We start from the raw sequence: 13,063 nt of genomic DNA on the forward strand, positions 1-13,063 counted from the left end.
CCCGCATCTTATGGCAAGGCATCTTTTGGCTATATGCCAAGAGATGCGGTTCCAAAAGATGCGGTTCTAGAACCGCATTTTTTTATAGAACCGCATCTTTTGGTATATTAACAAAAAAACTACTTTTCCATAACATGCTTTAGAGATGCGGTTCTAGAACCGCATCTTTTGATATATTAACAAAAAAGCTATTCCTAATATACTCAAATGATGGGGTTCTAGAACCGCATCTGTTGGCGTTATATATATATATATATATATATATATATATATATATATATATATATATATATATATATATATATATATATATATATATATATATATATATAATTTTCAGGAAATTTTATTAAAAATTTCCAATAAATTCCAATGATTAACAAATTGTCTAAAAATAAAAAAAAAACAAAATTAATTAGAACAAATGTAATACAACCCAAGAACATAAAATACTAAGATTTCAAAGTAACACAATATTGCAAAAGTTTTCCAGAACTTCAACAATACAAATAACTCTAAAGATGAAATTGACATACAATAACTTCCTGAACCGACCAAAAAAGAAAGGAGCAAAGAAAGGTCTGATATTGTATCTGCAACTCTTTCATCAGTGGTGAACGCGTAGGCAAGTTTTCTTCCAAAAATCAAACCAACCAGAGAACAAAGAAAAACAATCCAACTGCAATAAGAGTCCCCAAGAAGACTTTAATTGAGAATTTGGCTGCTTTGGCATTTCCTCTCCCTAATTCATTTGCAACCTGAACACTGCACAATACAATATACTTTAGGGTGTCGAATCGGCTTAGACCAACGCACAAAACACTTTACATTAATTTTTCTTTAAACTTTACAAATACACAACACATTATATAGGATTTGACCCCATTTCAATTTTCAAGAAAACTGGTCGAATTTGCTACATCCAACAAAGTTAATTAAAAGCACCTGTAATGTTGATGAAAAAGTATGAATTTATACAAAGAATTTATTATATCCATTTACCATGCAGCACCTAAGAACCTGAGGCTGATCATGAATTCCCATGCATTGATATTCAGGGTGAAAATATTAACATAGCAAATTTCTCAAGAGAGATTTAAAATTTCACTTAAATGGATACAAAAACTGTAAAGATCATTGTGTATTAATACATATTTTTATACTAAATGAACATTAAATGGGGGAATTTGAGCTAACCTTGAGACACCTTTACGGAGTTCATGTCCGAATCCCAAACACCTCCTTAATCCAACGCTCCATCAAGTCTACGACCATAGATTCAATTTCCTCACCCGAAGTCTTCTCTTGTGTATTCCATTTCTGAAAAACAAATAAAACACAATATCTAAATGTATACAAATAAATTAAAAGGCTGATATATCTTAAATATATGAAATACACTTACACGATTAATAAAGTCATGTTGAATTGTCTCAACAAACTCCCACATGTGTTTTATCAACATATAACCGCATTCCCATGAGCCCGGTTGTTGGTAGCACTACAGTTAATCCACAATTAATTATTTTAAACACCAGAAAAAAAACATGAAAAAAAAAGAAAACTTACATTGATAACTGTCCATGTAAAAGTTCTCTCGAAACCACTGGGAATTAGCTTTGAAATGAGGTAACTTTCCTCCGACTTTCCCTTTTTTATTGAATCAACAATGAATGCGCTTGAAGTGGTTGGTTCAAATATTAAAAGCTTCCAGTGATCGCTAAAAAATAAAATATATAGAACAATTTAATATATGTGTATGTGTATGTGTATGTATTGAGGAAAATTGTATATTACTTGTCATGATAAGGTGCAAGAAAATATCTTTTGTCTTCATGATGCTCGTATACCTCTTTGATGTGTTTTATCACATCATCCGGATCACTTTCGCATTTTGCACCACAAATTTTGTACGGATCAAAAAATGCACACCGGGAATTGGGAGACAGAAAAAAATACCTAATATACATATATATAAATGATAAAGTTAGTAAATTAAATTATATCTAAAAAGTTATTGTACAATATTAAAACAACTTACATGGAAAACGAATGTATTACGCTAATATCAAGCCACCGCCTTAGAAATAAGTTTAACAATTCCGAATATGGGATTAGATATTGAACCGATGTGGGATACATCCCTTGCGGTGAAGAAGTACGAATGTGAGTGCGGTGCTTAACGAGTTTGTCTAATTTATCAACTACGTCTCGAATGAGACCGGTTTTGTTTCGTAAATTCTGCTTGATCGAATTCAACTTAGGATCCTCCCATGTTTCGCCTTGAGAACCGGTTATGAGTTTTATATGTGGTTCGAGTTTGGGTTTGGGTACAGTTGCGAGTACGGGTTTAGGTACGGGTACCGATACGGGTTTGGGTACAAGTTTGGATTTGCGTACTTTTTTGGGTTTGGGTACGGATACAGGTTTGGGTGCTGGTACAGGTTCGGGTACAGTTTCGGGTACAGGTTCGGGTACCCTTACAGGTTCGGATACCTGTATGGGAGCATTTGTAACAATTTGTTGCTGCAACTAAAAATCATTATAAAAACATTAGTAGGTAAATATATGTATACACACATACACGTATATATGTATATAGAAAATATACATCTATATATACAAGTTGTTATATAAACAAGTTTCTGAAAACTTACCATATTTACAAAACCATCTTTAAAAAGATCTTGATCTTCGATTTGAAGTTGACTTGGAAGTTGGTGATCGTCTTCGCCAATCTAAAATAACAAACAAAGTTTTAGGACACTAACAAATATAACTAAATTAACCAAAGATATAAGAATAAATGGGTTAGCTACCATTTGTAAGCATGGATGATAAGCTGGAGTCATTCTGGTGTCATCATCATGTATTATTGAGTCGGCTACCAATGGTGAGGCGCCTCTATGACTCTGTGACCCACGCCTCGAGTTCACAATGGGGGCGTTAGGTGACATGCTTTGTCTTCCTTCATTCTTAAGCTACAATTTATAAAAAATATATATAGTAACTATTGATATACTAAAATATATTTATATTATAATACATACACAAAAATATATACCTTTATTGCATATCTTGGCCATTGAACATATCGAAGAACCAAATCTTCAACCAATTTAATTTCACTTGTTTTGGTGACTGAATAAACTTCCGACTTCTTATGTTTATCAACAATATCATCCACTTCCACCTTGACACAACCCTCGGATATTGGGCTAGAATCTATCATCGTTGACATGCTAGGCCATGCCATACCATAAGCCACCGTCTCTAACCTATCAGCCATATTCATTAACAACTCACATTCGGTGTGACTCTGCAAAATCATTCAACGCTTTTAGTATGTATATATATATATATATATATATAACATTTAAATTTAGCAAAAAAATGTATTACCATGATTGGTGGATAGTGGACTCGTCCATTAGACCCATAGCTAGAGCCACAAAAGGTTGGCCTCGTGTCTACTAGTGGTATCGAGTCTTGGCTCACATTTTTATATAGACCTCCATGAACCCTAGTATGACCTACAACTCAATACAAAAGCATCAATTTCTATAAATATATTCAACATATATATACACAGACATAGTCATTACCTATAAACCCGGATACTGTTCGTGCTCGTCCGGGGTGCTCAGGTCCAAGAACTTGAACTAGCGGGTCTGATTTATTTTTATAATAACTTCCATCTGCCATCATCTCTTGTTCCTTTTCAAGCTATAAAATTTGTTAAAACAATCTAATATAATATTAACAAATCAAGCAAAATCGATTTTATATAATTATATAACACAATCATTTACCAAATTACGAGCCTCCAAATATGCATCATCTTCAAGTTCATACAACTGGGTTTCTATGTTATATTTGGCTCTACCGGCTAAATACAACTTTGAACGTGAGTTTTGAATACTTCTAATTTCTTTGTATACTGATTCCAGTTGAGGCAATATAATATGTTTCTTTTTTTCAATAAGATCCCACCCGCCTCGTCCCGTATGGGGCACGTGTTTGTTCATGGCAGCACTAGCTTTTGCTTTCTTGCTTCGTTCCTTCACACAAATAAACAAAATGTTATTCATTACTTGCAAGTGTATACACATAATAATATTTATAACAAAAAAAAAAAAAATAATAAACATACCAGAAATTTCTTGCTAGTCTTTATTTCAACAAATTCATCCCAATGATCACCATTAATAAATGGATATGTGTCACAAGCATTTAGTCCTTCCTTTACATAATCTCTAACAAGTCGAGATCTAAAGTTGGTGCCAAGTCTTATAGCCCAACTCCTCATATACTCTCTAGGTTCATCGGTAGTAATCTTCCAATATTTCTAAAATTTAGAAAACACGGTGTAAAACATAATAAGCATCAGAGATTTAAACTTAGGTCTTATCGCTAAGTGGTGGTGGAGATATAAGAATTGTGGCAATGATTTGTGGGCTAAGGTTGTTGCTTCGATTCACAGCGGGCGCAGAAGTGGGAATATTATCCCCGGTAGAAAGACTCTCAATGGCATATGGAATGGGATTGGCAAAACGAACGCCGACACAGAAAGTAGCAAATAAAAAAGAAAGCTCAAATATAACAAAACTAGAAAAGGAAAGCCCAATATTTTTTAAATACGCAAACATTAAAACCCTATGTAAAAAAAAGACTACCGCTCTTGCAAAATAGAAAAAAAAAGAAGGAACGTGAGAAGAACGAAGACACAGAAAGTAATTGCTGCACTTAAATCAGTTTGTCACTCCTTTTTCTTCTTCATTGCGCCTCACATGTTTGAAGCCCGCGCCTTTTCTCACCTGCGCCTGGCTCTGAGCGCTCGCCTGAGCAGCGTTTTTACAAAAAAAAACCCATATTCTCGCCTGAGCCACCAAGCGCTATAGCCGCGCCTCACTGGCCCCGGTCGCCTAGGCGCGCGCCTTACGAGCTTTTGACAACATAGGTACAAAGTGTCCCATTTGACTCAACTGACCAGTGCAGATAATAGAAAATATCCATTTGACTAAGTTGACCCCGTTCTCCTTTTAATTAATGTTTTTAAAGCTGGAAGAACCCAAAGAAATGAAAGCAACCAGCGATGAGAGATGGGTTCTCATTTAGACAAATGAGCTTACAGATGGATGACCCTTATTCATTTAAAGCAACACGCAGCGTTGAATCAATCCGCAGTGAGACACAGACTAATTATAAAAGCAATGTAGGCATGTTTTGAACACGGCAACCAGGAAGTTTGATAACTTTGTCACTTGCCAACTGTTTTTCAACTTATTTGTTAAATAAACTTATGCACATGTTACATATACATCAGGTTTCTGTCAGTTGCATACATACACAAATATTATGTATGCTTCAGGTTACTGTCAAGTGCATATGTTGTCAAAGACGCAAGGCGCAGGCCAGGCGCATCGGCCTCGCCCGGAGCCTAGGCGCAAGGCGCAAAAAAGCGTGGGCTTTTTTAAGAAAAGCGCATATAGAGAAATAAAATATAAAAAATATGTTAAGCTTGGAAAATAAATAAGATTTCAGATATAAAAAAAAACTATTATATATGTCATTTAAGATCATGTAGCTAATAGTTAGTAGCAAAAGTATAGGACTTATACACACGTAGTGATACCAAAAGTTACTAGGAATTATACAAACGTTTGCGGTTACTAAAACATTTAAATTTATAGTTCATCATCAATCATCAAGAGCATCATCAAAGTCATCAAAACTTCCATCAACATCAATTGGATATTCAGCTTCGGCTCGCCTCGTTGCGCCCGAGCGCCTAGGCGCGCGCCTTTTGCGCCTGAGCACAGTTTTTACAAAAAAAAAATCCATTTTTGCGCCTAAGCTACCACCAGGCGCTATAGGCGCGCCTCGCTGAGCCCGAGCGCCTAGGCGCGCGCCTTTTGCGCTTTTGACAACTATGGGTTGGACCTGGAAAACCGGGAGAGTGTGGACATAAGTGTCTGTTTGGGTGTATTTGCTATCTAATTGGAACAATTCTGTTCTGTGTCCCTTAGCAGCTTGCTAAGGGTCTGTGTTGTGGCTTTGTTTGTGAATAAAGTTCAATTCTCTGGGTTGGGCAAAAAAATTTAATTTATAGCTATTTTAGATTTCTAACATGTTAAAGTATAATACGTACCTTAGTCTCCAACCATAGACGATCAAAGTATTCGTCCTCCTGGTCTTCCATCTGAATATGAACTGGGAAGATATGTTGAACCATCATCCCATACCATGACCTCACTCTTGAAAGCAGGTCACCATATGGTTTGTTATTTCTATCTAAATATATATGCCTCCTGTGCTCGGGTATCTTCTTTGAGAAACAAGCAATCCCACGTCCGCGTTTTGCTTTCTTTGTATCTTTTCCTAGTTCTCGGGTATCTTCTTGAGATTGTTTTCTTGCCATACCTAAAGTTCACATACATAAGAAAAAAGTTGACTTTATTAGAGCTTTTCGACAAAAAAGATCAAATACATATATACATATACTACATTAACTTTTCGTTTTTTTCATTTCAAAAGCATGGCGGTATTGGGGGCCGGCATCAGAAATCTAACGAATCATAAGGTTTGTGTTTTTAATTCACTTAAAATTGGACGATTAGATATCTAGAATGAGTCGAATAGAAAGAATTCAGCTAAAAAAGGAATAAGCCAAACAGGTTTAAAGTTGTTGAAAGAGTTACTTTATTTAAATTGATATAGCTATTATTGGGTTTTGTAGTCATGCTCAATATACATTGCAAATAAAGAGCTTCAAAAATCGACAAAAAGGTGTTTGCGGCCCATACCAATAAGTTTTTGTTACCCAACCTACTCGATGTGTTGTCTTGCTACCTTGACTTTACTTGAAAAATATTCTATGGTCGAGTCGTCGAGCCGAGCCACGATTCGAGCCGTCAAGCCAAGCCACGAGTCGAGCCGTTGAGCTGAGCCACGAGTCGAGCTCAGCTCGATTAAAAAACGAGCTGGCTCGGCTCGAAAACAAAACATTATAGCGTTCCAAGCATGGTTTTAAAAAACGGCTGAGGCGTGCGCCTAAAGGCGAAACGGCCAAAAAACGATTCTGAGGCGCGCCTCAGGGGGTTTCTACTGTTTGTGCGCCTCAGAAGGGCTGAGGCGCTAAAAAGGCTGCGCCTCAGGTGCGCCTCAGGGGTTTTAGATATCTGTTTTTGATGTTTTTGTGTTTTTGTGTCAATTTCAAGCAATTTCGGTCTGTTTTATGTGTGTTTTTTATTATTTTGATGAATTTGATGATGCATTTAGTTAGTATTACTATTTTTATAAGATTTATAATATTTATATTTATTTTTTAATTCCGCCTCGGGCTTACGCCTCGGTTCGCCTCGAGGCTTACGCCTCGTGAGGCGAAGTGAAAACGCCTCGAAACTCGTTTCCGTTTTTTTAAACCTTGGTTCCAAGAAGAGGAACAAAGTGCTCCATGGGTCCAGGTTCTGAAGTAATTGTTTTCATCTAGGTTCTGAAGTAAATATAAATTAATTGATAAATACTAAACGAGTCGAGCCCAAGCCGAGCTCGAGCTTGAAAAATTATATTCGAGCCGAGCTCGAGCTTTAGAAATAACGCTCGAATCGAGCCGAGCTCGAGCTCGAGCTTTCATATGTTAAACGAGCTCGAGCTCAAGCCTGGTCGAGCTCGGGCTCGGCTCGGCTCGTTTGCACCCCTACAGTCAATACATTGCAAATAAAGAGCTTCAAAAATCGACAAAAAGGTGTTTGCGGCCCATGCCAATAAGTTTTTGTTACCCAACCTACTCGATGTGTTGTCTTGCTACCTTGACTTTACTTGAAAAATATTCTATGGTCGAGTCGTCGAGCCGAGCCACGATTCGAGCCGTCAAGCCAAGCCACGAGTCGAGCCGTTGAGCTGAGCCACGAGTCGAGCTCAGCTCGATTAAAAAACGAGCTGGCTCGGCTCGAAAACAAAACATTATAGCGTTCCAAGAAGAGGAACAAAGTGCTCCATGGGTCCAGGTTCTGAAGTAATTGTTTTCATCTAGGTTCTGAAGTAAATATAAATTAATTGATAAATACTAAACGAGTCGAGCCCGAGCCGAGCTCGAGCTTGAAAAATTATATTCGAGCCGAGCTCGAGCTCGAGCTTTCATATGTTAAACGAGCTCGAGCTCAAGCCTGGTCGAGCTCGGGCTCGGCTCGGCTCGTTTGCACCCCTACAGTCAATACATTGCAAATAAAGAGCTTCAAAAATCGACAAAAAGGTGTTTGCGGCCCATACCAATAAGTTTTTGTTACCCAACCTACTCGATGTGTTGTCTTGCTACCTTGACTTTACTTGAAAAATATTCTATGGTCGAGTCGTCGAGTCGAGCTCAGCTTGATTAAAAAACGAGCTGGCTCGGCTCGAAAACAAAACATTATAGCGTTCCAAGAAGAGGAACAAAGTGCTCCATGGGTCCAGGTTCTGAAGTAATTGTTTTCATCTGAAGTACTTTTTGCTCGAATATATATATATATATATATATATATATATATATATATATATTTCGAATAAACTACACGTGTAATACACTAACAATCATATTTCGAATAAACTACACGTGCAATACAAACAAGAATCTGGACCACAAACTATATATTTATGTTTATACCCTCAACCACATCAAGTCATCAAATGTAAGACCCAAACATATAAATAATGAAATTTATAAAACAGAAGGTTAAGGGTTTTCATCACCTCTTAGATGTGGTTTCGGAACTGGAGATGTCGTTTGAGGGGTGACGAAGGCCGGCGTCTGAGGGATTGAGGCGTCGGAGCAGTTGGCTGGAGAGATGGCGCTGTGGGGTTTGGGGGGCGCCAGAACAGTTGGCTGGAGAGGGGCGTTTGAGGGGTGAATTTTTTGGAGAATTAGGGCTGCAATGGAGTGTGGCAAATGGCAAATTGAAAGATTGAATGTGGGAAGTGGTGGAACGTGGGGTTAGATTGTAGGGGTTTGAGTTTTGGGGGGAGAATTTTGGGGAAGGAGGTTTAGGCTTACGGTTTTAAAAAAATATAATTATCCTTGGTGGAAAGGAGGGAAGACTTCTCTTTGCTGAAAGTTTTTTCTCTCATCGACTTGAAAGGTTAAATTTGTTTTTCAAATAACATTTATAACTAATACTACATGATTCATTTATTTACACCAAGTATTACACAAAACAAACAAAAGGTCTTTTAAAACTAACTTCAGGTAATATTATATTTTCATCACTAAACATGTACAATCATATTTAGTGGTGTATAAATCACCTCCCTGTTACACAAAATTTTGAAAATGTACGATTAAAAAAATAAAGTGAAAAAGTGTATCAATAAGTTAAACATTGGCCTATCCAATGTAAAAGTTTTAAATGAAATAACACAAACAATCGAAAATGTCTCCTTAGTTAGCACAAATAATCAAACACGTCTTTTTACTTCATCATTTCCGTTTATCCTGCATAAAATAAGAATAAGATATATTAATAAAATGATTATTATTATATTAAAAAACAAGAATAAGGTGTATTGATGTATTAAGTATATCATACCTTAATCAACGTAAATCCCATCGGTGTCATCACGTAGGTATTTGGTGTGCTTAATGTTGTCGTAATTACTTGGTTCAATACCGACCGAAAATGGTGGTAGATCATCAAAGTGGTCATATTCATCCTCGTTAATGACATTATCAATACCAAGAATACGGCGTTTACCTTGCAAGACAATGTGGTATCTTGGTTTGCTTGGGTCATTGACAAAGAAAACTTGTGTGACATGCTTTGCCAAAACAAATGGCTCAGATTTATAGCCATCAGTGGTAAGGTCGACAAGTGTAAAACCATATTTGTCAACTTGAACACCTGTACTGTTGTTCACCCACTTACATTTGAACAAAGGAATAGTGAAATCATGATAGTCCAATTCCCAAATTTCCTGTATAACACCATAATAAGAATTTTTGGCGATATTCATCATTGTATCGTGGCGCCCTCTGCTGAACTCGGTCGTTGATGCTGTTATAGTAACTCCACTGTTTTGCACAACACTTTTTTTATCTTGATCACTGGTGTAAAAAGTATAACCGTTAATGTCGTACCCCTGGGAAGTTATAACTCTACAGTCTGGACCCTGCCCAAGCCTTTTCACAGTATCATCAACATCTGTTTTGGTTACCTTCATTTCCATCCACTTCGATAACTCTTTGTTTTGAGTGTTTATGTACCATAAATCATCCTTGCCCGGGTGTGTCAACCGTAACATCTCCATGTGTTCATTAACATATGGAGCAAGGCATGTCATGTGTTTTAGGACCACTAAATGTGCATCTTGCACGTCTTTTCGTTGTGGCATGGTTGTTTTGATACCAATTACTGCCTGACCCAGAAGCCGGCCCGAATGACGAGTTACTGGAACACCAACACTGTCGACACCCTCCATATAGCCTATGAAAAAAACAAATTATTATATTGTAAATTAACACTAATATATATATATATATATATAATATTATTTATTGTAATATATTATTGATAACATTACCTTGACAGAACTCAACCGCCTCTTCAGAAGTATACCCTTCAATAATACTGCCCTCTGGTCGATTACGGTTTTTTACAAAACCTTTTAGGTAACCCATGTATCTTTCAAAAGGGTACATGTACCGTAGGAATACCGGACCACAAGCTTTAATCTCTTGTACGATATGAGATATCAGGTGAACCATTACATCAAAAAATGATGGTGGGAAGTACATCTCTAGTTCACAAAGGGTAACATAAATATCTTTTTGCCATTTATCCAAGTCTTCTTTGTCAATAACCTTTGAGTGAATGTTGTTAAAAAACAAACAAAGTTTTGTGATCGTATGTCGGACGTTATCCGGTAACAATCCACGAATCGCGATAGGAATCATATGTGTCATCAAAACATGACAATCATGAGACTTCATTCCAAGCAATTTACAATCTTTCATCGACACCAATCTTTTAATGTTTGAAGAATAAGTTGATGGAACCTTAATATCATGCAAACATTGACAGAACTGCCTTTTTTCTTCTTTTGTTGTGTTATAACAAGCAGGTGGCAGATAAATACGGTCGCCCCTTTGTTCTGGGGCAAGATCTTTACGTATATTCAAAAGTACCATGTCTTTTCGGACATTAATCCCGTCTTTAGTTTTACCCGGAATATTTAATAATAAGCCTATCAAGCTATCACATACATTTTTTTCTATGTGCATAACATCTAGACAATGCCTAACATTTAAATCTCTCCAATAAGGTAAATCCCAAAAGATTGATTTTCTTTTCCAGTTGATTCCACTCTTATCACGAGATCTTTTTCCCAACACAGTATTTAGATTTTCAACTCGTGAAAATGCATCGAACCGTGTTCTCATCGTTCCGGTCTCGATCTCTCCGTTAAACTCCTCTCTTTTCTTCCTAAAACTATGACCCTTCGGAAGGAATCTTCGATGCCCCATGCATACAGTTTTATTGCAATTTTTTAACCATGTTGAGCTTGTTTCATCTTCACAAACAGGACAAGCTTTCTTACCCTTGGTACTATATCCTGACAAGTTTCCGTATGCTGGAAAATCATTTATTGTACAGAAAATCATGGCATGCAATTGAAAGTGTTCTTTCTTATAGGCATCATATACTTCTACACCCGAATCCCAAAGAGTTTTTAAGTCATCAATTAAAGGAGACAAATACACATCAATATCATTACCTGGCTGTCTAGGACCTTGAATCAACAACGACATCATAATGTATTTCCGTTTCATGCATAACCACGGTGGAAGATTGTAGATGCATAAAAGAACCGGCCACGTACTACGACGACTGCTCATGTTCCCGAAAGGATTCATCCCGTCTGAACTAAGCCCAAACCGTATGTTTCTCGTCTCCTTCCCGAATTCAGGATACTTGTTATCAATGGTTCTCCACTGAGGTGAATCCGCCACATGTCTTAGTTTTTGGTCAATTACACGTTCATCTGAATGCCAACGTAATAATTTTGCTTCTTTTTCGTTTGAAAATAACCTTTTCAACCTCGGTATAATGGGGAGATACCACAACATTTTAGCTGGTGGTCCATTTTTTTTCACATCATCATCAGCGTCGTCCGAATCTTTTAGTCGTTTATACCTGGATGCACCACACTTAACACATTTATGTTCATTTGCATACTGCTTTCTATACAATATACAATTATTTGGACATGCATGTATTCTTTCAACTTCCAATCCCATCGGACATGTCAACTTTTTTGCTTGGTATGTCGAAACTGGTAATTCATTGTCTTCCGGAAGCATGTCATGCAAAAGCACTAATAAATTTGTGAAACTTTTATCGCTCCATCCGTTTTTCGACTTCAAGTTCAACAACTTCAACACAGCATCAAGTTTCGTAAATTTAGAACCGGTATATAATGTTTTTTCTTCATCTTCAAATAGTTGTTGTAGATTTTCTTTTTCGGCATCACCCCTATTAGTCTCCATGTCATTTAACATATCATTTAAATTGTCACTAGGGTCATTTGAATGGTCATCAACGTATAATGAGTCGTTGTTGTATGTACTATCATTAATGTCTAAAGTGGTCGAGGAGGTGCTAAAATCAACTAGTGACTCTCCATGCCTTGACCAACAATGGTATTGAGGCATAAAACCATATTCGAACAAATGGAACTCTATTTCATTGCAGTTATAATATCTAAGGTTCTCACATTTGGCACAAGGACAACAAATCGAACGGCTTCCTCTCTTTACGCGATTTGCTTCGGCAGCCTTAATAAAACTTCGAACACCCACTGTATAAATTTCGGATACACGCGAAATTTTATACATCCAATAATCACGATCCATCTGAAAATATATAATATATTAAAGAAGAACTTTTTGATACCCTTAGTTAAAGAAGTTCTACCACCAAAGTTTTAACAAGAATTTACAAAGCTAAAACAAGGGAGCGAGAGTTCGACTAAGGAATGCACTTTCGTGTATCATACATTCTATTATGAAATTACTATGCTATGTTTTATT

At 36.8% G+C, this 13,063-nt stretch overlaps 2 protein-coding genes across 2 annotated transcripts; both read right to left on the reverse strand.

Moving 5' to 3' along the window:
* Positions 1–411: 411 nt before the first annotated feature.
* On the reverse strand, positions 412–6,421 carry LOC110944731. Its single transcript, XM_022186380.2, has 14 exons — positions 6,152–6,421; positions 4,154–4,348; positions 3,813–4,061; positions 3,606–3,726; positions 3,403–3,533; positions 3,065–3,319; positions 2,820–2,981; positions 2,658–2,738; positions 2,042–2,532; positions 1,798–1,959; positions 1,570–1,720; positions 1,406–1,501; positions 1,198–1,320; positions 412–765 (listed from the first exon to the last, which is right to left on the reverse strand). The coding sequence occupies exons 1-13, from the start codon at positions 6,419–6,421 to the stop codon at positions 1,219–1,221; spliced, it is 2,466 nt and encodes an 821-aa protein (XP_022042072.1). The 3' UTR covers positions 412–765; positions 1,198–1,218.
* Positions 6,422–9,315: 2,894 nt separating this feature from the next.
* Positions 9,316–12,886, reverse strand: LOC110944381. Its single transcript, XM_022186043.2, has 3 exons — positions 10,555–12,886; positions 9,564–10,457; positions 9,316–9,469 (listed from the first exon to the last, which is right to left on the reverse strand). Exons 1-2 carry the CDS (start codon positions 12,884–12,886, stop codon positions 9,565–9,567), a joined length of 3,225 nt encoding a protein of 1,074 aa, XP_022041735.2. The 3' UTR covers positions 9,316–9,469; position 9,564.
* Between the last annotated feature and the right edge of the window lie 177 nt (positions 12,887–13,063).

Source organism: Helianthus annuus, chromosome 6 (assembly GCF_002127325.2).
Source record: "Helianthus annuus cultivar XRQ/B chromosome 6, HanXRQr2.0-SUNRISE, whole genome shotgun sequence".
NCBI lineage: Eukaryota > Viridiplantae > Streptophyta > Magnoliopsida > Asterales > Asteraceae > Helianthus > Helianthus annuus.